Source organism: Hippoglossus stenolepis, chromosome 8, assembly GCF_022539355.2.
Source record: "Hippoglossus stenolepis isolate QCI-W04-F060 chromosome 8, HSTE1.2, whole genome shotgun sequence".
NCBI classification, from domain to species: Eukaryota; Metazoa; Chordata; class Actinopteri; order Pleuronectiformes; family Pleuronectidae; genus Hippoglossus; species Hippoglossus stenolepis.
The window spans coordinates 1,653,852-1,678,848 of record NC_061490.1 but is presented as its reverse complement, the minus strand read 5'-3'; the positions used below and the strand labels follow the sequence as shown (position 1 = coordinate 1,678,848).

The 24,997-nt window shown below is 40.2% G+C and overlaps 3 protein-coding genes across 11 annotated transcripts in view; all 3 read left to right on the top strand.

Moving 5' to 3' along the window:
- ubr5 (ubiquitin protein ligase E3 component n-recognin 5) overlaps positions 1 to 530 on the top strand; it is a 35,169-nt gene extending 34,639 nt beyond the window's left edge. For all 7 annotated transcript variants that reach the window (XM_035164405.2, XM_035164402.2, XM_035164401.2 and 4 more), the window contains one exon: positions 299 to 530. In XM_035164405.2, coding sequence (XP_035020296.1) covers positions 299 to 511 — 213 coding nt within the window. In that variant the 3' untranslated portion in view covers positions 512 to 530. The remainder of the gene's footprint in view (positions 1 to 298) is intronic.
- A 1,438-nt stretch (positions 531 to 1,968) lies between these two features.
- Positions 1,969 to 9,322, top strand: LOC118114143 (protein LYRIC). 2 transcript variants are annotated; one of them, XM_035164406.2, is made up of 13 exons: positions 1,970 to 2,601; positions 2,835 to 2,960; positions 4,152 to 4,221; positions 4,488 to 4,661; positions 5,009 to 5,059; positions 5,182 to 5,319; positions 5,667 to 5,747; positions 5,863 to 5,931; positions 6,033 to 6,154; positions 6,724 to 6,840; positions 6,974 to 7,081; positions 7,276 to 7,402; positions 8,326 to 9,322. In XM_035164406.2, the coding sequence occupies exons 1-13, from the start codon at positions 2,266 to 2,268 to the stop codon at positions 8,388 to 8,390; spliced, it is 1,584 nt and encodes a 527-aa protein (XP_035020297.1). In that variant the 5' UTR covers positions 1,970 to 2,265; the 3' UTR covers positions 8,391 to 9,322. The 2 variants fall into 2 exon arrangements, with proteins under 2 accessions (XP_035020298.1, XP_035020297.1); XM_035164407.2 differs by lacking the exon at positions 4,488 to 4,661 and having other exon boundaries at positions 1,969 to 2,601.
- A 2,865-nt stretch (positions 9,323 to 12,187) lies between these two features.
- LOC118113638 (lysosomal-associated transmembrane protein 4B) lies at positions 12,188 to 24,713 on the top strand. 2 transcript variants are annotated; one of them, XM_035163549.2, is made up of 7 exons: positions 12,188 to 12,442; positions 13,458 to 13,569; positions 15,847 to 15,938; positions 16,250 to 16,372; positions 16,585 to 16,683; positions 19,110 to 19,205; positions 23,539 to 24,713. In XM_035163549.2, exons 1-7 carry the CDS (start codon positions 12,347 to 12,349, stop codon positions 23,617 to 23,619), a joined length of 699 nt encoding a protein of 232 aa, XP_035019440.1. In that variant the 5' UTR covers positions 12,188 to 12,346; the 3' UTR covers positions 23,620 to 24,713. The 2 variants fall into 2 exon arrangements, with proteins under 2 accessions (XP_035019440.1, XP_035019441.1); XM_035163550.2 differs by having other exon boundaries at positions 12,193 to 12,442; positions 15,865 to 15,938.
- The last annotated feature ends 284 nt before the right edge of the window (positions 24,714 to 24,997 follow it).

The following is a 24,997-nucleotide window of genomic DNA, read 5'->3' as shown; positions in this document are numbered from 1 at the left end:
AACATGGTCAGTTATCATGGTGGTGCATTACAGTGGGCATGGGCTTGTCAGAGCCAGTGTACTTTTTAAGTGACAAGTAATGCTTCAATTGAAGGACAGCCTAAGTAGCTTTTAGTGTACTATTACATTTTTAGACAGCAAGTGGTGACCCGTGGCACTATTAAAATCCAAAGAGCAAGAATGTATTAGTTATTTGTCAAAGCCTCACTCATTGAACGTTTTGTCCTTTTCATCCCAACACATGAGGAGCTGAACATTAGAAACGTTTTTCTTGACTTGTTATTTTTCTCCTCCTCAGGTGTACTTCTGGACCTCCAGCCCGTCTCTCCCAGCCAGCGAGGAGGGCTTCCAGCCGATGCCCTCCATCACCATCCGGCCTCCAGATGACCAGCACCTCCCCACAGCCAACACTTGCATCTCACGTCTCTACGTGCCACTCTATTCTTCAAAACAGATACTCAAACAGAAACTCCTGCTAGCCATTAAGACCAAGAATTTTGGTTTTGTGTAGAGGTTCAACAGAAAAGAGTTTAAAAAAAGGAAAAAAAATGACGTTTACTGTTGTGTAATATTTACCTAGCTCCATTTTTGTAGATTTATTTTTTGTCTATACAATTTTATGAAATTCGACATACTGTCGTTATCTCCCCAGGCGGTAATATTTGTTTGTGTTGTGAACACAAACAGCTTGTTATTTTTATTTCAGTTTTTATTGCTTTTTTTCCTTTGTGTTAATGAAGAGAGGTATACAGTCCAGAACATTCCTGCATTGGCACTGTAAAATGTAAATCCCTCAGCTCTGCTCTATTGGCTTCAACCTTTGCTTCCCAGGAATTTGGTTTGACAGAAAGCTGTCTGCCGAAACCCAGCCAAAGATGACAGCAGTAGAAGTATTTAAAAGAAGAAAAGAAGACACACTGTGATTATAAGTTTTTTTTCCTTCCCTAGAAAAGTACTATCACTGACAGTTCACTGCTGCCTTTGTGGAAAGTCATTTTTTTCTTGTACAGGGGGAGTAGGGAATTTCAAAATAAACTTGGATGCAAAAAAAAGTTGTCCAGTCTTTATTTTAACTTTTTTTTACTTGCTGCTTTTATGTCCCGAGTGCTAGGGAAATACATTTAACAATCATTTGAAGGAGAAGGCTATATTTAACTCCTTGACACCATGTTTTCATTTGTTTTGAATTAATTTACAGAATATCTTGAGTCCACACAGCTTGATTAAATCTATTTTGCCCCTGTATACCTAGACAAGTCATTTCAGAATCATTAATAAATGGGGAAACAGAATTTGTGTATACTTAAGGAAAATGTATTACAAGTGCAGCACTGTTGTGTAAATCGTGGTGTATTAAACATGACGTTAATGGGTTAACACACAGAACCACACCAGTTAAAAAGGTGCACCAGATCCAATGCTCTTTCTATACGTTTATAGTTGTGAGGTAAAAAACGGCGTTTTTTGTATTTTTGAACTGAGTTTTTTTTTGGCCAATCAGGGTGGTAGAAATCGATGCCCCGCCCATCTAATTGGAGCTGTCACTCCCCATTTTTGTTGCTTTCAAAACCAATTGTGAAAAACGGATTGTGGAGAATTTGGCTACTTGTACTACACATGGTAAATTAGGCCGTATGGCAAAAATATTGTATGGTGTCATTTATGTGGCTGGAGGCTCATTTGGAATGCTCAACTTATGGTAAATATGCAAGAATAACATATGGCAATAAATAGAAAAAAACGTAGTTGTGCCTTGAGCATAGTGTAACATTTTGACTCTGAAAACATATCGGAAATATGTTGTCGAAAGCAACACACTGGTTTATCCAGACAGTGTATTTGTCCAAAAGAATGTGTATTTGGACATTATTAACAGGGTGATACAACAGGCGTCTGCGATTTACAAGCTCGAGCGTACAATTTACAAACGGCCCTGAAGGCAGCATTTCTCTTCCAGTCAAAACGGGCCATATGAGGTGAACCTGTCACATTAGAGTCGCTGCTGCTCCGCTAACGGTGGGTCTTGTTCTAGGATGATATCACTTAGCCTGTTGGCTAGTTGGCTAATTTAGTTGGTTAACGCGGTCTTCACGGGATTTGACTATCTAGCGTCGGACAAGGCCGGGGTTAGTGGTGCGGGAGGGGATGAAATCACGGTTTCCCATCATGTGCAAGTCGTTCCGTTATTTTTAGCTAGCACCGCAGGCTAGCGCGGCCAATGGTGGCCAGCACAGCGTGACTAATCTGTCTGTTGTTTGAAAAGCGATGCAAATGGAGCAGTGGCAGGACGCGGCCTCTCGGCAGGTCGAGCTGCTGACACACCGTCTGAATGAACTGCTGTCCAGGGGCCTGGAGCTGCTGCGCACCGAGCTCGGCGTGGATCTGGGTTTGAAGCCCGACCTCATTCCGCCATGGGTGATCCTCTTAGCGGCGTGCACCGGGCTGGTGCTGATGGTCGCTCTGTGGGCCTCGGTCTGCCGGGGTCTCTTCAAGAAACGACCCGCTCACAGTCATGTGGACGACGGCATTGAGGTGACGCGCGATGTCAGTAAACCTATGAAACCCGAGGACCCGAAGAAAAAGAAGAAGAAAGCAGAAAAGGTACGTAAACCGAGCCGGTCTACACCCTTCTCTAGCTCGCCAACCGTACGGCTAACGAGGCTAGCTGTCATGCTAACATCTCATTGACAACTGCAGCTAGCCTACATACTGTCACCCCAGGCTAGTGTCCAAGCCTGGCCACGCTAGCCTGTGGTGGCGTTACATACATTGACTGTAACCAAGCTGGAAATTGCAATGGCTCTCTTCATGCTATGTTCACATGTTCTTTCCAGAAAGCCCAGTCTAATGGGAGAGCTGTCTCTGAGCCACAGGAGGAGGAGGAGGACATCGTGTCGGAGGAGAAGGTGCCACATCACCAGCCCCCGGCACCAGGAGTCAAGGCTGAGAAGGTTGCGGAGGTAATTTTCTGTCCCAAAGACACATGGCTGTGACCTGAACAGCTTAGTGTCCACTCACGGTGATGGATATGCCCTGGTTGGTCGTATACTACGCTGCTATTGCCTAGAACTCATATGATTCGTGTTCTTTATGGCATCCTGTGCAATAAAACGCGGTTCCACAGACAACGCCACGTTTTCTTACTGTCACTCTGCAGTGATGTTACCAGACCAGCTGCCAGTGTTGGGTTACTGTTTTTAACCTGCACATGCAGCAATGTCCTGTATCATGACTCCTGGCCTAGAACAGTACAAGATGCAGCCTTTTCCTAGAAAGCCCCACACATATCACAGAATGACCCAAACTGTGCTCCGGAAGCTGCTGGAATGTCAGAATATGTAATAGAATAGACTAATGAATGATTCTTACAAAAGAGACCTGGAACAGATTTAGATTCAGTGTTGGATGTAGTTTCACTTATTAATAGATGTGGCTGGAGCATGCCGATTTTAGTGACTGTCCATGGTTGGAGCATGGTTCCACATGCCCAGTTGCAGTGAAGTCATGTGTGCTGTGTACTAGTGTGTCCACTGTAGCCTTTTTCCAGGGTTTCTGAGGGGTCTTCAAAAGTTTAATAAAAATTAAACAACCTCAATTTTAGAGCTTAAAAGTTCTTAAATACATACAAATATTACATACTAGGTCTTTAATACATTTAATGCTACATCCATTGCACTTAAAATTAGTTTGTTTTGGCAGCATGCATAGTTTGTAATGTCCCTTTCGTGTTGTAGCTCATGCTGTAATAAACCTACAAACAAGACCAATGTGGAACTGATAACTACAAACACCCTGGTCAGAAATGATCTCAGTACACTTGTCTTGCTGTGGGGAGGACTATGGCTACTCTCAGCCTGTAATTTGAGAGATAATGTGGTGTTTCAAAGGCTTTTCGCTACTTCTCTGTATCTTCAATTATGGGTATGTATAATTAATTCAGGGTCTCGGATATTCCCTCAATCTGTCGTACTTGATTTAGGTCTTAAATTTCAATCATCACTATCTTAAAAAGGTCTTAAATTGAACTTGTTGAAATCTGCAGAAATCCTGCCTCTCCATTTAACTAAGCCCTGTCTCACTGCCCAAGTGCTTTTCACACATACATTAGCATTCATGTCGACTTAAAGACAATTTTATTTGTCCTCTTCCAGGTAAAGAAATCCAAGAAGAAGGCCAAACAGGCTGTGAGAGTGCCTGCAGATGGCAAAGAACCAGAAGAAGGTGAAATATTTTGAATCACATAATTAAGTTGATTTATTCAAAGTTATGTCTGGGTATATTATTAAGTCACCTTTTTCAGTTTTTGTACATCACAAAGGGATGGATCAGCTAAAGTTTGGACATATTTTCTAACAAATTTTAATGTTCTTTTGTATGTGGATTTCTTTATCCACAATTCTTAGACTGGTATAATGGGATCTATATCATATTTACTTCCTTGCAGTATGTTGCAACTCATCCACGCTGCATTCACACTGACATTTTAGGCACATGGGAGACCAAAGTCAGCAACAAGGAGAAGCGTGAAATGCGCAAGAAAGACAAAGGTTCTAGTGATGGCTCAGCCAGTCCTGGAGGAGGGGACACGCCTGTAAGCTATTCTCCAGAGCAGCCCAAGGCTCCTTCAGCCCCAGTTCCTGCAAACCAGAAGAAGAAAAAAGGTGACTTCATCATGGATATTTTTCGAGTTTTTACAATTGAGAAGAGGGAAGGAGTTTGTAATCATCTTGGTTTTTTTTTACTTGTATACATGAACACAAAGCACTAAATCTCTGGACCATCTTGGATAAACAGCCTTAATTTGGCATCTAGAGAGAGATCTGTGGAGGCGGTTGTTGCATTTATGTGGTCTCTTGTTGACTATACAAACAGCCATTAAGGGAATTGAAGTGAGTCTCGAGTGACCTTTGCTTGAAGTGTGTGTCTGTGCGTGCATTTGCGCGCTCTCCTTAAAAACATTCTCAAATGGATGGCGCACATATTGACCTTCTTCATCTTTTATTGTCAGGAGAATCCACAAAAGTGAAGACAGAGAAGGTGCGGGCTGTTGTATCTCAAGGTAATAATCAGCTGAGAATGTTACAGCCATTTACATCATGGAACATTTAATCATAAGTTCAGATATTTCACCAAAAACACTGCTATTTGTACTCTGGCTGAGTGGTCATCTTTTGGTTTTAGTGAACAGCAGAGAGGTGGCAGCAGAGACTGCGGGTGTGACGGACATGGCAGTCAATGCTCCTGCCCACGTTCCTCAGAAGTCAGGCCCCTGGACCACCAATAGAGAACCAGTGTCACATTGGAGAGCTGAGATTGATGGTAAAAAATTGTGTCTAGTTACTACATAACTGCTGAATCAGAATTCTATCTATTGCCAAGTAGTTTTTTTGCAGGTAATTTGCTTTGGTGCTTTGGTTTATAACAAACTTATTAAGTAGAGGACTAAGGGGAACGATAAAGCAACTGAAGAAGCAAGTACTGTAATACAAACTACACAACAAAGGTGTTAGTGTAATATTATAAACCTTTTATAGCACTTAATGAAGCAGTTGGTGCCTGATGACCTCTCTGTCAGCTGCACTGTGAGAAGTAGGAATGCGCTGGCAGATGGGACCCATCTACATTGAATTCAGTTTCCTTGTCATAGTGTTAAAACTGTGTTTCAGAGTCGTGGACTGTGATTGACAGGGGAATGCCTGCCACAGAGCTTAAATTGTCTTTTACTGGACTGGGAGTTGGTGCTGCTGGTAAGTATACAGTGAAGTGATGACGTGTCAAGTGGCTCTCAGCACTAGATGGCATCGTTTACCAAAGCATCACATGTGCCTGGCAGGTTGAGTCACTGTCTTGTGTCTCTTGTAGAGCCGCACGCTGTGAGCGACCTGCCCTGGCTCAGTCAGCCCAGAGTGGACGAAGGGTGGTCTGGCCTCAGTAAGGATATATATTTATTAGAACTCTTGTTTTAAATTTGTTTTTATATAACTTCTTAGTAAACTGTACACCTTTTTTTGTTTGTTTCTTTTTCTTTTCAGATGGTGGTTCAGTCGACCCCAGCTCTGACTGGAATGCCCCCTCTGAAGCCTGGGGAAACTTTGAAGAGCCCACTCCTGAGCCGGCTCCTGCTCAGGAGCAGTCCCTCCCTGAGCCTGTCAAGGTACATCTGCTGATCAGAGTCACTGTACATACGCCCAGGCTTGAGGCAAAACTAAACATTCTTCTGTTTACCTGGAGGCTTAAAGAGTAACAAGCCTGTAGTTGATGACTCCTCTGGGCTCAGGCCCTATGGCAGCTGTCTTGGTTCTTCTATGCTGCTTGGAATAGTGACTCAACAGAGTGAATACACACAGGAACTTTGTTGTTTTACTTTTTTTTAAGACTATTAAAGCCATGACTCTCCCTCAAAGTTAATTTATAGTTGCTGACTTCTCAGGAATATGTGGATGTGTAAAAAACGTTTTTAAAATTTTGGGGGAAAATAGAGGTAAATGCAGGTATTTTGCGATGCATCACTTCATCAGTGCTATATTTTAGATTGCCACCAGATGGTGATAAGTAAGCATTTTAAAATCTGAGACCATACGTAACTGAAGTTCTTTTATTCCATTTGTACATTTTTTTGTGAATCTGAATTGTTCAGCTTAAAATGCCATATGTTTGTTACTGTTTAACATTTTGAATCTGTTTCTTTCTCTCTGACTTGTATGTTATGTTTGTTTTCCTCAGGATGATGACGAGGATGAAAAGGACAAGGGAGAGGCCGCTTCTGATGGAGCAGCTAAAACTAAAAAGAAGAAGAAGAAGAAGAAGAAGGCTGGAGAGGAGGGAGGAGCAACTGACCAGGTAACCGCTAATGAGAAAACCCTTTTTCTGTTCTCTTTGTCCACGTGCTTGAAGGCTATCTACAACATCTTTCAGTCTTCGACGTGAATTTTATCTTGAGGTCACATGTTAACTCAGCTTGTGTCTTGTGAAGGGCGAGGAGCCAGAGAAGGAGGCAGCACCTGCAGCCTCAGTGAAGAAGCAGCCACCTCTTCAGGAGAATCCTGCTGCCATCCAGCCTGTCAAAGCAGCTGCTGCTGAGGTCAGTGGAGCTTACACTTGACACAAGAGCATGTGTATTCTAAACGTGTTCCTCTTCAAGATACACAAAAGTCTGTCTGCCCTATCATCTGAATATTGTAGTCTAATCATGGATACATACATTTTCAAATGCATTCATTACTTTTTTTTTAAATAACTGCAATCATAAAAAGTGTGTTTTACTTTTCCTGTTAGGCAAGAGTGGAGCGACCAGTGAAGGACAAGATATCCCCAAAACCCCCTGTCACTCAAGTGCCACAGAAGCCCACTGATGGAGAGACCACTGCCAAGCAGAACAGCCTTCCTGCTCCAGCTCAACAGAGTAAGCACATTGGGCCTCATTCACCAATATCTTCTTAAGAAGTTTTCTAAGAAAACTCCTTAAGTTGAAAAATTGAAAAATTGTTCGCATCTGTGTTTTTATATTGATGAATGCCATGTCTTCGTAAGTTGAAAGCGCGTGCCAGTTTTTTCTAATTAGCATAGGTAAACGCCCGCCAATGCCTATAAAAGGGCATAAGACTGCAGTGCCATGTGCACATCATACAGTTTATGGTGCACAGACCGAACTCACATTTAAGAAGCCAGGAGTGATTGAACCATACAGGACCTGAACCGCACCGTGTGGTAAACTAAAGCTGTAAACTGTGCAAGGAAACCTCTAACTTGGTGCATTATTAAAGATACTAAGGTCGGCCTATCATGATAACAAATTGTTGGATGACATTTTGTTCCAGAAAGTATTTTGATAAATTATATTATTGTCATAATTTTGAAACCATTTCATACCACTGATATATTGATAATATTATAGCATAATAATAATAACCCTTTCAAAGAGCAATTAACTTTGAATTCTAAAGAATATTCAGTCTGACATTTAGAGTTAAAAATATTAAAGTAAATATCACATAAATAAAATAAACCACATGCAACGAAAACAATAAATAACTCTGGTGCTGTTAGCAACAATTGCTCTGAAGTCTAATATATTTATTATGTTATTAATCGATGGTGTCGGATCATGAATCCGGATCGTTCTGGTCACTTTAACACTGATGTCCTGGCTGTGCACGTCGCAACATGAGACGAGCGATCAGGTCCTATTAACTTATGATGAGTGTTGGTGTTTATTAGTTTAAGTGAGAGCAGGTCAACCTAGCCCAAGGTGTGACCCTCCTGATGTGAAACAATCTATCACATGTTTGTCTCACTAACCATCCTCTCCTTTTTTTGTTTCCACAGAAAAACCTGAGGAGAGCCAAGCATCCAAACCAGCAAAGAAGAAGAAGGCAAGGAGAGAGACATGAGATCGAGTCCACTTGGCAGACCTCTGTATGCAAAGAGCTTCATATCCTGTTTATGCAACATCATTTGTGACAAGGACTTTGAACTAGGGTCTTCAAGATGAGAACATACCTTGAACACATGTCTGGAAAATGAAAACCATTTTTATACACGTGGGGTGTCAGTCGGTGGATCATTGAAAACTGAACCTAGATGCAGTGCAATCTAATGTAATGCGGTGTTAATGATTTTAAGTACGCATTTGATACTGATTCTGTCTTCTAATTCTACTGAATCAAATAACAGATTGAAGGAGCTGTATTGTAATCATTAGACCTGGTGAAAATACTGATTGTGTGTAGAAAATTGACGTTGTCGGTGGCTAACGACTGGAGTGTCCTTTGTGGAGAATGAAAATGGTCAACTTGCATCAGGTCACTAAGTACTCGGGCCACCATGTTGATCTGGCCTTTGATTTTCAGTCTTTTATTTTTGCTCTGTAATTTGTGAGGCATGATGGTACAGTGAGCACTGATCGGTGAAAAGAGCACAGAGATCAAATGTGTAACAGTTTTGGCTCAATAGGGTGTAAGACATAAATGAGACATGAGCATCATTAGGCACAGAAAAGGGAATCTTGTCTGCTCTGTATTTTTGCATTCTTGTATGTGACTACAACATTTCATTGACTTGGTCCATCTGGTTTGTCCCTTATCTGACATTGTACTGCAGTGTGTCAACAACTGTCTTTGCTGTTTTTACTATCTGACTGCTTTGTGGCTGGAGCCGTGCGTGAGCCTCTGATCGTAGATGTACCACAGTTTCACTGACCTCTTCACGATTTTCCACCTGTGGTTGATTTGGAAATCTTCAGAAACTTTTGTAAAACTTGTTTGTAATAAAAGAAAAGCTAAAGCCATATGTAAAAATACTAAATAAAGGCCAGTTTTCTATGGCAGGCTTCTTTGTGTTACATGGTTTGAGTCAGCAGCTTACAGAGGTCCTGAGTGGTGCAAGTGTGCATAAGATCAATCTCCTTGAGGTGTCCCATAGAAACCGTCCACTGTGTAACTCGTAACAACATAATGTGACACATTAATGGCTAAATTGAGCCTCGGGCCTCCAGGCTATCCTTCAAAATGCATATACTCAGCATACAACAGCACAGTTTTATAGGAAATATTAAAAGAAAAGTGAGTTGATTTGACATGTGCTAAAAGTAAGTGAATACAGTGGGAGGTGTAAAATGTGATGGGTAACATCTCTGGATTTGATCCCATCTTGTCTTTCACATGGTCCAGTGTATTTCATCAGCAGGAAAACTAAATGTTCCTGCTGATGAAATACACTGGAGCTAATTCAAGTTTAAGAGTTAAAGCAGAACAAAACTGGAAGCAGTAAGTTTTTGTTTTCAAAATAATAGAATTGCAATAAGAAATTATTAGGCTTTTATTTGTGATGGTTGAAAGAGTCAAAAACTAGAACTGAAGCTATGACATGAACTCAAGAAAAACATTACATGATCATGTTCATAATACTTGATTGTATTAAAGTGTGTGGTCTTTAATTATGTTAATATTTGCCATATATCTTTTAGTATAAGAGAATGCTCTAAATATCTATTCTACAGTCAGTGTTGCAAAATGGGGACACTATAATTATTAAATTATGGAGAAATTAGTTTCCATTCTTTGTCTGTCGACCAAGTGACAGTATACAAGGGGCCAGTAAAAAATGAACAGACTAGGCAGGCAGAATGGCGGAATTTTTAAGTTGGACACTAATTTATTGTATTTATATTTACTTAATTAGTTGATAACTATTTCATTTCATTACATTTTTGAAATTATTTGAATGGGATATACATTCTACTAATTGGCAAAGTAGAATCCACTCTATATAAATATATATATATATATATAATCCATTCAGCTAATAACTAGTTTTAATGAGGTACTTCAAATCTTTATTTCATACAATGTTAAAAAATACATACACTACCGTTCAAAAGTTTGGGGTCACCCAGACAATTTCGTGTTTTCCATGAAAACTCACACTTTTATTTATCAAATGAGTTGCAAAATGAATAGAAAATTTAGTCAAGACATTGACAAGGTTAGAAATAATGATTTTTATTTGAAATATTAATTTTGTTCTTCAAACTTTGCTTTCGTCAAAGAATGCTCCATTTGCAGCAATTACAGCATTGCAGACCTTTGGCATTCTAGCTGTTAATTTGTTGAGGTAATCTGTAGAAATGTCACCCCACGCTTCCTGAAGCACCTCCCACAAGTTGGATTGGCTTGATGGGCACTTCTTGCGTACCATACGGTCAAGCTGCTCCCACAACAGCTCAATGGGGTTGAGATCTGGTGACTGCGCTGGCCACTCCATTACAGACAGCATACCAGCTGCCTGCTTCTTCCCTAAATAGTTCTTGCATAATTTGGAGGTGTGCTTTGGGTCATTGTCCTGTTGTAGGAGGAAATTGGCTCCAATCAAGCGCTGTCCACAGGGTATGGCATGGCGTTGCAAAATGGAGTGATATCCTTCCTTATTTAAAATCCCTTTTACCTTGTACAAATCTCCCACTTTACCAGCACCAAAGCAGCCCCAGACCATCACATTACCTCCACCATGCTTGACAGATGGCGTCAGGCACTCTTCCAGCATCTTTTCACCTGTTCTGCGTCTCACAAATGTTCTTCTGTGTGATCCAAACACCTCAAACTTTGATTCGTCTGTCCATAACACTTTTTTCCAATCTTCCTCTGTCCAATGTCTGTGTTCTTTTGCCCATATCAATCTTTTCTTTTTATTGGCCAGTCTCAGATATGGCTTTTCTTTGCCACTCTGCCTAGAAGGCCAGCATCCCGGAGTCGCCTCTTCACTGTAGACGTTGACACTGGCGTTTGCGGTTACCATTTAAAGAAGCTGCCAGTTGAGGACCTGTGAGGCGTCTATTTCTCAAACTAGAGACTCCAATATACTTGTCTTCTTGCTGAGTTGTGCACCGGGGCCTTCCACTTCTCTTTCTACTCTGGTTAGAGCCCGTTTGTGCTGTTCTCTGAAGGGAGTAGTACACCGTTGTAGGAAATTTTCAGTTTCTTCAATTTCTCGCATGGAATAGCCTTCATTTCTAAGAACAAGAATAGACTGGCGAGTTTCACATGAAAGTTCTCTTTTCTGGCCATTTTGAGAGTATAATCGAACCCACAAATGTGATGCTCCAGATACTCAACTAGCTCAAAGGAAGGCCAGTTTTATAGCTTCTCTCACCAGCAAAACAGTTTTCAGCTGTGCTAACATAATTGCACAAGGGTTTTCAAGGGTTTTCTAATCATCCATTCGTCTTCTAAGGCGATTAGCAAACACAATGTACCATTAGAACACTGGAGTGATAGTTGCTGGAAATGGGCCTCTATACACCTATGGAGATATTTCATTAAAAACCAGACGTTTCCACCTAGAATAGTCATTTACCACATTAACAATGTATAGAGTGTATTTCTGATTAATTTAATGTTATCTTCATTGAAAAAAACAGTGCTTTTCTTTGAAAAATAAGGAAATTTCTAAGTGACCCCAAACTTTTGAATGGTAGTGTATATTAAATGTTAAAAATATGTGGGCTATGGTGGAAACTAGTAATGTGAAAACCATACCCATGTGTAACAATGTTTTAAAACATACGTTGTCTTCAGTACAGGTTATATATCAGTATAAAAGAGAAAATTGGATATATATTTGTATGACAAATCGCAACACAAATATCAGTGTCTTACTCTGAAAAGGACATTTCCTGTTTGCCTGACGCTGACTTGGCGCGGGCTCGGTGGTGAGCGGCGCTCACTTCGGAAGCAGTCGGGTCCTGTTCGCCATCCCTCGGCGAGCTTCGACGCTCAGCGGACGCTCCCTGGAGAGCGGGCTCTCTGTCCCTTGATGCCCGGCGCAGTGTTGTGAGACAGCGGACGCGACGATGATGATCTCCCCGTGGGACCGCTGGTACTCCACCAGCTGCTGCCTGTGCTGCCATGTCCGCACAGGAACCATCATCCTGGGAGTCTGGTACATGGTGAGCACCGCCTGGTAGTTAGTCCCGCACTGTGCCTGTAGACATGATCCAGCAACACTATCACCAGGGAAAACACCTCAGTGCGTATGATGGATTTTACTGTACCAGCCTGAGCCACTCTTATTTGCACAAGAGGAGTTCATTATTTTTCTTTAAAGACCATATCATAGCAGAAGTTCTCAGTTTGTTGTACTTAAAGTCACTGAGGTAGACCTGAGTGTAACTGAGGCTTCTGTGAGTCAACATGGAGATAAATTAATGACTTAACTTCAGATGGAAAACAACTCATAATGTTTGTGTTTTTCACACAATGACAACATTAACATCTACGTGTCCTCTTTGTTGCACTGTTAAATCTTAATGTGGAATATATCAATGAGTTGGTCTTTTAAATGGGTGTATATGAGAGGGTTAACTCATCCAAACCAGTGGAAGAATCCTCTCTCTGCTTCCTATGAATAAATTAGCAGTGGGCCTCTTCAGGTAGCAGCCTTTGTGTCAAGCTGCCAATTGACTGCAAAGAATTTTCCATTGCATTCACCTGATCAGTGGGGATGTATGAGTCATCTGCATAATGAGCTGCAGCAGCCAGACCAAAACAAAGATGGGCCTGGACGCAGAACTTCTAATTTAATATAACTAAACTATTTCTAGGGATAAGGTTAAATTGATCGTATTTAGGTCTGTACAGTCGTTGCTTATAGAGAGGGACATCGACCTCTTCTGACCACCCGGCAGCTTATTGAGATGAATCCATAAATTCCAGGTCACAGATTTAGAAAGCTGAACATGTCAGAATACATTCAGCATCTGCAGCTTTTCATGCTCCTGTTCCACCTCCTCCCCTCCATCTCCTGTCTGTCTGTCTGTCTGTCTGTCTGTCTGTCTGTCTGTCTGTCTGTCTGTCTGTCTGTCTGTCTGTCTGTCTGTCTGTCTGTCTGTCGTTCTGTCTGTCTGTTTGTCTGTCCATACTGTTGCCTTATCTTTATCTGACCATATGTCCCTTGTTTCTAAGCTCATCAATGCTGTGGTGCTACTCATCCTGCTCACAGCCCTCAGTGATCCTGAGCAGTACCACCTGACCAGCGCTGAGTTGGCTAATGACCTGGATGTCATGGATGATGCCAGTAAGTAGCCCAGAAGGCTGGTGCTTCACAGCAAATGTCCCATATGTACTTCAACAGTTTAGTGAGGACAGAATAGCAGAGAAACTGCCAACAGAATTATAATTTTAGTAATGTAATGTATGTGTTTTTTCATATCACATCGACTCATCATTATGTACTATTTTTGATAAAAGTGTCCTCTTGCTCATCTGTATCACAAATATCCATTATATATTCCATATGTATGCATCTTATTGTGAAATTCACCCAATTATACCATTTTTATATTCATATCATATTGTATATGATTTTGAAATTTATATATATGTGTGTGTGTGTTTATTTCAATATCTCCTTATACTAATGCACAAATAAGTCTCTTCACAAATAATATTTCCATCTTTAGTGAAAGGTGTATATTATGTACATATTCTATGCACATTTCTTTACTAGATTTTTTAGTTTAGTTTATTGGTAATTTTATGGCGTCTACCTCATACTCACTATCTGCTGCTGTAGCAAGTGAATATCCCTGGTGCTGGATCAATAAAGCTTCTCTTATTTTAATATATTCTCTAGTTGTTGCTCCACCTAATGACATTCAGTCTGGTAAACAGCTTGTCCCCACTCTGTAAGAAAACCCCACTGGCCCCTTTCTATTCTACCTGGAACCAAATCTCTTAAAATTGACCGTGACAGATGACTTAATCTCTGCTTGTGGGGTTAAAGGTTCAGTCGTGTTGGCAGGCAACTGACTAATGGAGGGATGTAGTATTGTTGTTAGAGGGACCTCACACATTTGTCTAGACGACATGCAGCGTTTCTTTTTGGATCTAACAGCCAAAGCCACAGACACGCAAACCTAATGAAAAGCCTTCTTAACAGACCAGGTGTAAACTGGAGCAGACTGACTGGAGGTGGCTGCTGCTGACCTCTGATTGGGAATGACTGCTATGTCCCAGCTCCTGGGGATTAGGTTTACGGTGCCCTATGATCCATTAATTACAATCAGATTTAGAATTAGAAAGCTTTGTTGTCATTGCACAAATTTGTACAAGGTTAATTGTTGTGCAGCACCTAAAAAACGATACAGACTCACACACATCCAGCGCATACATCTGACCACATTGATAATTAATAAACAAATAATGGAAGAAAGATAAAGGCATCATATCATAAACATGGGCACTATAAGTAGTATCTTCACAATAGTCTATGAGTTCGTCCTGAGATATTATGATGATGCAGAGGTGGTGGCAGTGTTTGTTAGAGTTCAGTTCAGTGAAGGCTCAGCCTGGAGGTGCAGGCTTTAAAGGCCCTGTGATGTTGCTCTGATCTGACAAACAACAAGATGAGCTGACAGTTGCTGTGTGATAATTTACTCTCTCAATATCAAATGACTGTCCAGAGACTTGCAGTAAAGCAACAACCGATTTTCTTCCACCGACCGAACAAGGATTTAACTGATGATTGCAATGATTAATGAAGACTCTGCCTAGATACAGTTGATCCTGCAATCAATCGACAAATCACCTTGAAAACTGCCGTCACCTGAAAAGAAGTTGTCAGAAACCCAAGGGACAATGGAGTAAAAGCAAAATACACATCACATTGTAATTTACAATAATGTAGTTAGGAAATAAAGCAATTGTAGCTCTTTAAACGTTATTGCTTCTGGTTAAAATTATCTCAGTTTTACTGGACTTTTGATACTTGCTGCCTTTTCTACTGATTACATTTTTATGTGTTTAAATAAATAGTGTTGGATTTTTACAAAGGTGAGATTCTGTCTGCTAAATTAGATACAATCTATAAGATGTGGTACATTGCCTCTCTGTACACCTCTAAATGCTTTTATGCGCAAATGTGATTCATACTGTGACTCAGAACTGCAAAATATCCACCGTCAGTTTACAATAGAAAATGTAGTTCATGTATAAATGGCATTTTACTGGGTCAGAGAACTGTTCTTCCATCAGATTCACAGTCTTTACTCAGTACTGACACATGGTTTTTGATTTTGCCTGCTGCTATCATTATGTAACTGAACTGTTAGTTGTGTTATGTGGAGTTGATATGAGGTCAGGCTGACATGAAGCGCATCACATCAGTAAATTCCTTGTTTGGTTGACAGATGCAACATATTATTTATCTTCAACACACAATCCGTTTCCCCCAGATCAGCAGGACATAATGTAAAAAACATTGTCAGAGATTTGATATGGAATTGAATGTCCCTCAACCAAAGTAACACAGACTGGAATAAACCCAGATGATAAAAATATTTATAATTTATAGTTTTTCTTTCTGCTTCAGACATGTGCATCGCCTCAGCGATCTCTCTACTGATGATTCTTATATGTGGGATGGCAACATATGGTGCATACAAGGTAAACTACTTCAACAATGCGTACACTTATACACTGAATGTGTTAGTCTGACGGCATGAGTGTAAATCAGAGACCCTTCAAGTGTTTACTTCTGTAACATAAATGGTTTTCAAACTGTTTATGAATTATTAATGTAGCTAGTCTGTTGCCATACACGCCTACGCTAAATCTATTTTAGAGTCTTTGTAAACATAAGAAATCTCCAGTTTGAGGAATGACTTATGTCCACAGTGTCGGTTTGAAAGCTCAGCTCGATTCTCTGCTCCCAGATAAGTATATCAGCCAATCCTAAATGAATATCTCTGTTTCAGCTGCGAGCCACTTGGATCGTCCCATTTTTCTGCTACCAAATATTTGATTTTGCTCTCAACACCCTGGTTGCTGTCAGCATTGTGGTTTATCCAAACACAATACAAGACTACCTGCAGCAGCTGGTGAGAAACCTCAGGTGTTTTCCTCTTACAGAGTGAAGTCAGTGACATCAGCCAGCAGGGTATTAACACTTATGTGCTTTACAAAGGTTTCTGCAAACATCTCATTTTTCATTTCAACACGATAGTATCAGCTGCCTGTGCTGTCAAATGAGTGGTTCTCTTCACATGAACTCTGATGCTCATTGAGTGTTGTTTTTCTGATTTGTGTGCAGCCTGATAACTTCCCCTACAAAGAGGACATCGCTGCTCTCAGTAATGTCTGCCTGGTCCTCATTGTGCTGCTCTTCATCAGCTGCATTCTCAGCTTCAAGGTAAAGTGTTCTAACCTAAGCTTTCTCCTTATGTTGAGCAGGATTTATCGGAGGGTTTTGGCAAGAGCCATGTATCACACAGCAGATGCTGTTGAATTTTAAAGTAAGAATAGCACTAAACACACGTTATGGCTCTGTGTCTAGCCAGAGACAGTGAGACAGTAGGGCAGCATGCAAAAAACCCATGACCCTGAAACTGAAGCAGCTAAATGGAATTCAGCCATTATTACTTGTATCTTTTAGCCCTGTGCATTTCCCATTATGACATATCTAAATGTCCTCTCTAAAGTTCTGTTCCTGACCATAGACATAGACCGTAGATGAAGCTGGACAACATGTGTCCACTTCCTCCCACGATCCAGAAATGAAGCTAAGATACCCCTGATATGAAATCCACCATCTTGTGCATTTGGGGCTTAAGTCAGTAGTGATCAGGGGATGGAGCCACAGTAGTGATACACATGCTCAACCATTTAGGAGCCTCAGCTGTCAATCATCTTTTAGCCTGTTTTATACCATCAAATAACTAATTAAAACTAAACCAAATGGAAAAATGAGCATTCGAACATACATCAGTGAGATAAGATTTAAACAAATATAATGAACAGAAACCATCTTTGAGAAAAATGTACTTGATGTGTACTTCGACTTTTTACTTTGGTCCATCTCCCATCCATTAACCTGGATGAGGCTCAATTTCTGACCTTTATTGCATCCAGCCACCAGGTGGCAATAGAGAACACTCTAGATTCACTTGTAAGAAGCAGTCATGTAGTCTATCTTCTCTGGTCCTGCCTAATATATCTGTAGGATGGACTACTGTGACATTTGGTGCATACATTCATGCACAGAGGATGAATCCTAACCACTATGGTGATCCCCTGACTTATTATCTAGCGCCATCATCAGTTGATCTACATGATCACACACCTGCATATACATCAGTTGTACTATGTGTGTAGCTTAGCATGCTCATATGCTAAATTAAGATTGTGAATGTGGTGAACATTATACCTGTTAAATATCAGCTTGTTAGTGTTGTCAATGTGAGCATTACTATGCTTATAGAGCCTGAATGCTGCTAGCTTGGCTGTGGGTTTATGGGATGGATGAGTGGGGTTAGTCTCACTAATTTGAAAGGGGTTTGACAAAGACAGATGATCTTTGTCAGATACTGTATGTTGTTGTGTGTTGTTTTGGTGGTGATGAAACTCAGATTCTGTATCTAGCTCAGTTGTGGGGTCTGCTGTGATTTCAGACTGATGGAATGATTAGCTTTGCTCAATCAATATCATAATAACTATAAGTATTGTTTTCAGTGGACTGGGAGGTAAATTAACCTCCCAATCTATTGTTGCTAATGCATATCTAAAAATTCCTGAGGAGACTGAGCTTTTTAATTGGGTTACTATAGAAGTTAGAAAGCTCAGTGTGGCTTTGGTTCGTGTTAGTGGATGGATGGAGCAGATGGTGTTGTGCTTGGCTGGACAGATCCAGCAGCAAGCTGCCTGCTGAGGGCCTGATTGTTACTGGATGAAAGGGGAACCTTGCTTCTTTAAAGGGATTATCTCAGTCTCAGGTAGATGCTGAAACAACAAGTGAGAATGAAGTATAATTTAATTTGAGTTTTTTAGTGAGAGTTTCTCTGAAAAAGATTTTGGTAGTCTTGAGATACCACTATGAGACAAGGCTGTACAATATGACTCAAATCGTATATCCATAAATAGGTAATTTAATATCATATCTATTATATTTTATCAAAATATGAAGCATTTCCAATTTTCAGTTTATATGAAATGACTTCATGAAAAGGCCCATTTCTTATTACATTTTGAATTATATACTTACAAATAAAAGGAATATGCGATTATTTTTCTCCATTTATTTAGCTTTAATATTTACGTTTGTACAAACGTTCACAGGGCATAGAACAAAATATATACTATGAATTGACCTGATTGTATTTGAAGCAGCTTGGTACAGTAATTCAATATAAATGTTGAAAATATAGTTTTCTTGAAAGTACAAATCTGCCTCAACTGTCCTTAAAATCTACAATATAAAGATACAGTATATTTATTCATTAGTTAACATATTTGGTACCATTAATAGGGCGGCTGTGGCTGGGGGGTAGAGCAGTTGTCCTCCAACCAGAAGTTCGTCGGTTTGAATGCCAAAGTGTCCTTGGGCAAGATACTGAACCCCGAATGGCCCCTCATAGAAAAAAGTGCTGCCCATGGATGCACTGTATGAATGTGTGTGTGAATGGGTGAATGACTGTACTGTAAAGCGCTTTGAGGGGTCATCATGACTAGAAATGTGGTATATAAATACAGACCATTTACCATTTAATAGGTTATATTGAATTTTCATGTTATGCAGTTCAAACTTCTCATCTGTTTTTTTTTCTCTCTGCCCGGTATCAGGCTTACCTCATAGCATGTGTGTGGAACTGCTACAGATATGTGAACGGCCGGGGTTCTTCTCAAATCCTGCTCTACGTTACAACCAATGACACCACGGTAAGTCACCTCCGGTGATCTTCACTGTACATTCGGCCCAATCCCATTTCACCCCTTGGCCCAACCCCTTGGTTTTGCGTGTTCACGTGTAGGGGTAGGCTGTCCCAATACCTGTTGGGATGGAAGGGTAGGGCCAAGGGGCTCTATACCTCTCCAAACGGAGATCTTTTACACCCTCACTTCAAACCTAGGGGTACCCAGAATGCCTTGCGAATCACCGGCAAGCTGGGAGAGAGAACCAAAATGTAGTATTTTCTCCAATAATAAGGATTGAAAAATTACTAGAATGATTGTAATACCTTAGTTTAATATCATTTCAATGTATTATGGTCATTTTTTTACTTAACTGCTCCTCGAATAACAAAGCATCCTGGCAGGGTTTTATACAGACCACTGCTAGCAGCCTGTGACCTTTTGATTCATACGTGAAATAATGCAGAGCATCCAAGCTTTTCAATTTCAAATGTCATTGATTCACCTGCATTAGCATAGATGTTATTTGGATATTATAGGTTTGTCACTTTAGTAACTGTAAACAATAGCATTGGTTTATTTAAGATCTCAACAATGTTATTACAATGACATCCCCGGCAAAACTTTTGTCTCGTCTGTTTACATCGACGACTACTGATGACTTCTTGAAGGGCTGTCCCAATTCGTAGGGGAAGGTTTCAACCACTTCCCCGTGTGACTCTGTTTCAAGGGGCAAGATAACCCTCGAAAACTAGGATAGAGGCATTTAAGTTTTCTTGCAAATTTTATTCAAACGGGAGAAAATGGCACATTTGTCTGGGATTATTTTCAGAGGCAGATTATTACACATTTGGTGGACTATTGAGCATTAACAGTGATTCAAAATAAACTACATTCCTAATAATGAACTAGAGCCCCATCAATAATCTGGTCATTTTATCAACCTATATCAGCGTTTCAGATATATCAGCATTGGGCGGCAGGATTTTTTAAAGAATATTATACAGAAAAAAGGTAATCATTCCAACTAACACGAGCCCTTTGGGCAGCTGAACAGAAACAATGAAACATAGAGTAAATGAATGTTCCCTACAAATAGACCAACAAGAAAGTACAGAATAACATGACTTGTAATTTTAAACAGAAGTAACATTTTGCTGAGTCTATGCTCCAATTGTGGGTTAAACAAACCCTGTGGAAGAAAAGAACGCTTCTTCTATTTTTTGTGCTGTGAGACCACCTGTGAGAGTGTTAAGCACATTTTCCAATGAGCTGTTCCTAACATCTTGCTGAAAAGCTCAGTAGTTGTAGTTCACTGTGGGTGCTGCTGGAGTTTATTTCTCATTGCTCAAGGTGAACTTGAAACCACCAGGGTTGCCCCTGAAAGAATAAGGCTAAAACTGTCTTATACTCAATGAGAATACATGTAAATTACACATGAATGTAATGGAAACACCAATGAAATCATAGTCAGATCAATTTCTTCCCTTATGATAAGACAGTTTTTCTATAAAAACATTGATATTCACACAATCAGTGACTTTTTACCAGCTGTCCTTCCTGCTTTTAGCAGCTGTAACCGTGTTTTCTAGTCTGAATAATGTGTTTTTACTTCTCGTATTTTCCTATGTATTAGTTTACTTCTTGTTGTGAAATATTCCGCTCTGCTGCCAGTACACTTGTCCATGTCAGCGATTGGTCACATGTGGTATACACTGGCCCTTTTATGTGCACATGCTCATATCTACAGTAGGAAAACCTGGGTTCACTTATCGAGTTGATAAACAGCGCTGTGTGACTGCTTATCCTGAATGCGTTTCTTAGGTTAAGTTAAGCCGGATAACTGAAAGATATTTGGGATGTTGACTTCGCTTCATAGTCCCGGCCCCCGCAGCTTCTTTCATGTCTAAAGGCAGCAAATCCACTCCTGTGGGAAAATGATTTCCTCGTTCAATCCAGACGTCACGTTTTTATCATCTGTGCAGGTTTGCTGTGCTCAGGCCAGTCTAGCAGCTGTAAAGTCATCACGTTGAAGAGGGGAAGGAAGTTGAACGCTGAAATGTCGTAGTTTTATACGGGTCACAGTAGAACGGATGAATGAAGAGACTTGGAAGAAGAGATGAGACTCCATGCTGGCAAAGCCATTATGATGGTGGCTAAAGTACAATAGTAGTACAGTGAGGTCTGTCTCACTGTACTGGGATCTCCTATCGGTGTCCTGTTGTCCAGATCTGGCCCTTGGATTGTGACTAGCCTGTGCCCACACATGTATAATAACTAATACTTTGACAGAAAGGAGAAGAAAAACGAGTCTGTAAAAACACCAATGACATGTTATGACTATCTGGAAATATGGTACAGTTAAGTGGTGAGCTGTGAGCTGCCTGCTCCATTAAAACTGACACCTGACCTCGTATGCTGCTGGGTTTCACAGGTATTTTGAGAAATCTGTTCTCTTCAGCCGGCAGTTTAAGACTCCTCAGAGTGTAACATTCCACACGATTTGAAACAATCCACTATACCCGACAGCTTCATGTGATGTTGAAAGAAACAGAAATGTCCACACAGGCTCATAATGTGTAAAACACCCGAGCTGTAAGGAGAGAAGCAGAAGGCCACTCTCTGACTTCCTGACATCATTAGTGAAAAGGGCCAGAAAAACACTGCCCCTTCATTTCCTAACATTTGCCTCACCTTCAATAAAGGCTTCCCACAGATCACATGCATGTTTGTGGCTTTTGGACAGCAGCTTGCATGGCAGTATATCACTTATACAGTGGTTAGGTTGATGCTAATTCATTCCATATGAGCCAAATTCCTGGACATGTTGTACAGAAAGGTCACTCACACAGTCAGGTAATATTTTTGGTATCAAAGAAGCAACATAACAGAATGAGTATAATTTTTCTTGAAGGTTTGTAAAGATGTGGAAACAGGGTTATCACAGCAAACCTGAGAAACATGGGAAAATGAACAAACTGCTGAGGGGTGAATTTTTGGGAAAGTAAACATACAGAGAAATATCAACTGTGTCGTCTATACAAATACAACCGAAAATATTTTCTGCAATGAGGATATGTAATAAATTTACATATTTGACAAATATTTGACAAAATATTTGATCTTACAGTAAAATACCAGCTTGTAGTGACTGCAGCATTATTTTATGATTATATTTTTGTATATTTTGGAACTCACATTACTCGGTTTAATGTAAATGAACAAATGAAGTTACTGCAAACTTTGTCTGTATGAAACCAGACCATTATTTTTCTCTAACCGTAAGCAAAGAGCTTTGATTATACCTAAACCTCCATCTTCTTGGAAATCCACTGCTGTCACAAAATAGAATGCCACATTCATTAAAGAATATGTTTTCTCTGAACCCAATACAACCAGTTATCACATTTCAATCAGGAGAGACCTCAACTGTAGAATAATCAAAATTGTAATGCCATGCATTATAAAAAAAGAGCGATGTGATAACAAATGGGTTTGTTTGGTGCTGAGACAACGCGTGATGCATTAAGCTACAGCTTTAAAACCAACCTGCTTTGTTTTTTACAAATTGTGTAGTGTCCTGTGTCTTATTCATCACCCACAGTCTCTATGTACTACATTCCCTTTTTGTTTTGAGGCAGTTTATACCTGCACATTCACAGAGAGTCTGGCTAAGGACCCAAAGTACATCTTTGACCATTGATCATCAGCTCTTGTCATTTGTCAGCACACTGCAGTTTATCAGGGAATCCAGTGGCGGATCTAGGATTTTTCTAAATCAGGGGCCATAAAGGGGCAACAATTTACACTGAAGGGCCAATTATATGTCCAACATCCATGTACAATTCCTGATTCTATAAGTCGCACATATTATGTCATTCCTTGTTTACTGTTAGTTTTAAAGCTTTGAGCAAAGCCACACGCTTCAAAAAGGAACCATTTGAAAATGGTTCCTTTTTGAAGCACATTGTGTATTTCAAAAAAGCTTCAACATTTTTTTATTCTAAACAATTTGTCTTTTTTTTTAATTGTTAGTAGGGGACTAGTTTATTTTTAAAAAACTAGCCCCGCCCCTAGCCCCGTCCCTGAGGAACTCATAAGGGTTTTATTTTTTTCTCTGGACTCTGGAATTAAATATTTCCTTTAATCCAAAATTCTTTTTTTTACTATTGAATTCCTATGTTTGGAATTGCACCAGAGCCGGTGTTTCATTACAACATTACAACAAAAACAAGCTCAGAGACAGAACTTTCATAACACTGCAATTGATCTTACTGATATTGAATTATTCTCGTCTGGTGAAACAACCACTCATACTGACCAAAAGCTGTTTTTCCTCTTCTTCCCTCTTCATCTTCAGGTGCTGTTACCTCCGTATGATGACAGCGTCAGTGTCCCTCCCAAGCAGGCTCCTCCACCCTACCCCACTGCTACAGCATGAAAGCATTCCCCAGGATGCTGCTGAACGCACCCTGTCGTTCATAAAATCCCATAAAATCGTATGCACCACACTGCCTCTCCATTGTACAGTGGAGCTACGCACACGTTACAGTTCACCTCACACATGCACGCACAAGATCATGTCACACACATTATGCACACACCACTACCTTACTGTAACCTCTCTTCCCTTCCTGTTATTTGTTGTTAAACTCATAATCGTCCTGTAACTCTTCCCTGTATTTTTTCTGTCTCTGTGTTATTCCAGATATAATGTGGGTGAGGTGACATATAAATAGAACTAGAAAGTTTGATAGACGATAGATTCCATATATTTTTGTTAGATGTATTTATGCTGTGTGTGTTTCTGTCATAGTATTTTGATATTCATATTGAATTTATGCATTAATGCAAAAAGGATGATAGTAATGTGTCATGAGTCATCATATGTGTCCTGTTTGTCTTGCCTCTGCTTGTGATCAGGGTGGAATTGCCTTCATTCATTACTTTCTCTCTGATGGGTGCACTGAACAGGGCCATGTGTCCCCTTGACTGGAAGTTTTCCTAAGTAATGCAACTACCTGTAATCTGATGGGACTTTAGAGCAACCTAGTGTATATCAAACATATCACCTTCTCCTACTGTTGTATTCAACTGCTGACACAACTGTCTTCTGTTAGAAAAGGGTCGGGTTGTGCTGGTTGACCTCCTAACTTTTAAAATGTAAACTGTGTTTCTACTGAAATGCTATTTATTGATTTTGACAGCGCAGACATAGCACTGATCTGGAATCAGTTTGCTCTTTGAAGTCACTATGAGTGACTTCAAAGAGCAACGGAACCTGTTGCTATGACTCCGGCTTCTCTGCATATACTCAGGAGCTCGGTAAATATGGACCCTGGTTGTGTTTTTTCAATTAAGCCAACGGGAGCGTCTGGTCTGTGTAAACATGTGAGTCTGTTCCACCAGATGCAGTGATATTGGCAAGCTGCTCTGTGGACGCAAAATGTCCTGTGAGGACACACAAGTCAAACTTATGGACTGCTGCTGGATGAAAAATAAAGATGTGACATGTATTTGTCTATTATAAGCTAATATCACCAACTACGGTTTGTGTTTTATTTTGAAGGTGACTTGTGAATCAAAAATAACTTTGTGGTGACGCCAATGTCATAAAGCAAATTATTAAACTTGCACCTAACACAACTGACACATATTATTTAGAAGGAAAAGGTTTCTGCCACATTATGTCTTCCTCCGCCCCTGGAAACTATTTCTAAGAGGTGTATAAATGTGTTCATCGTGTGGCAGGTGGGCGCCACCACAATGGGTGAGTTTGTAATGATCGTACTTACTGTGTATTTCCATAACTTGCTGCT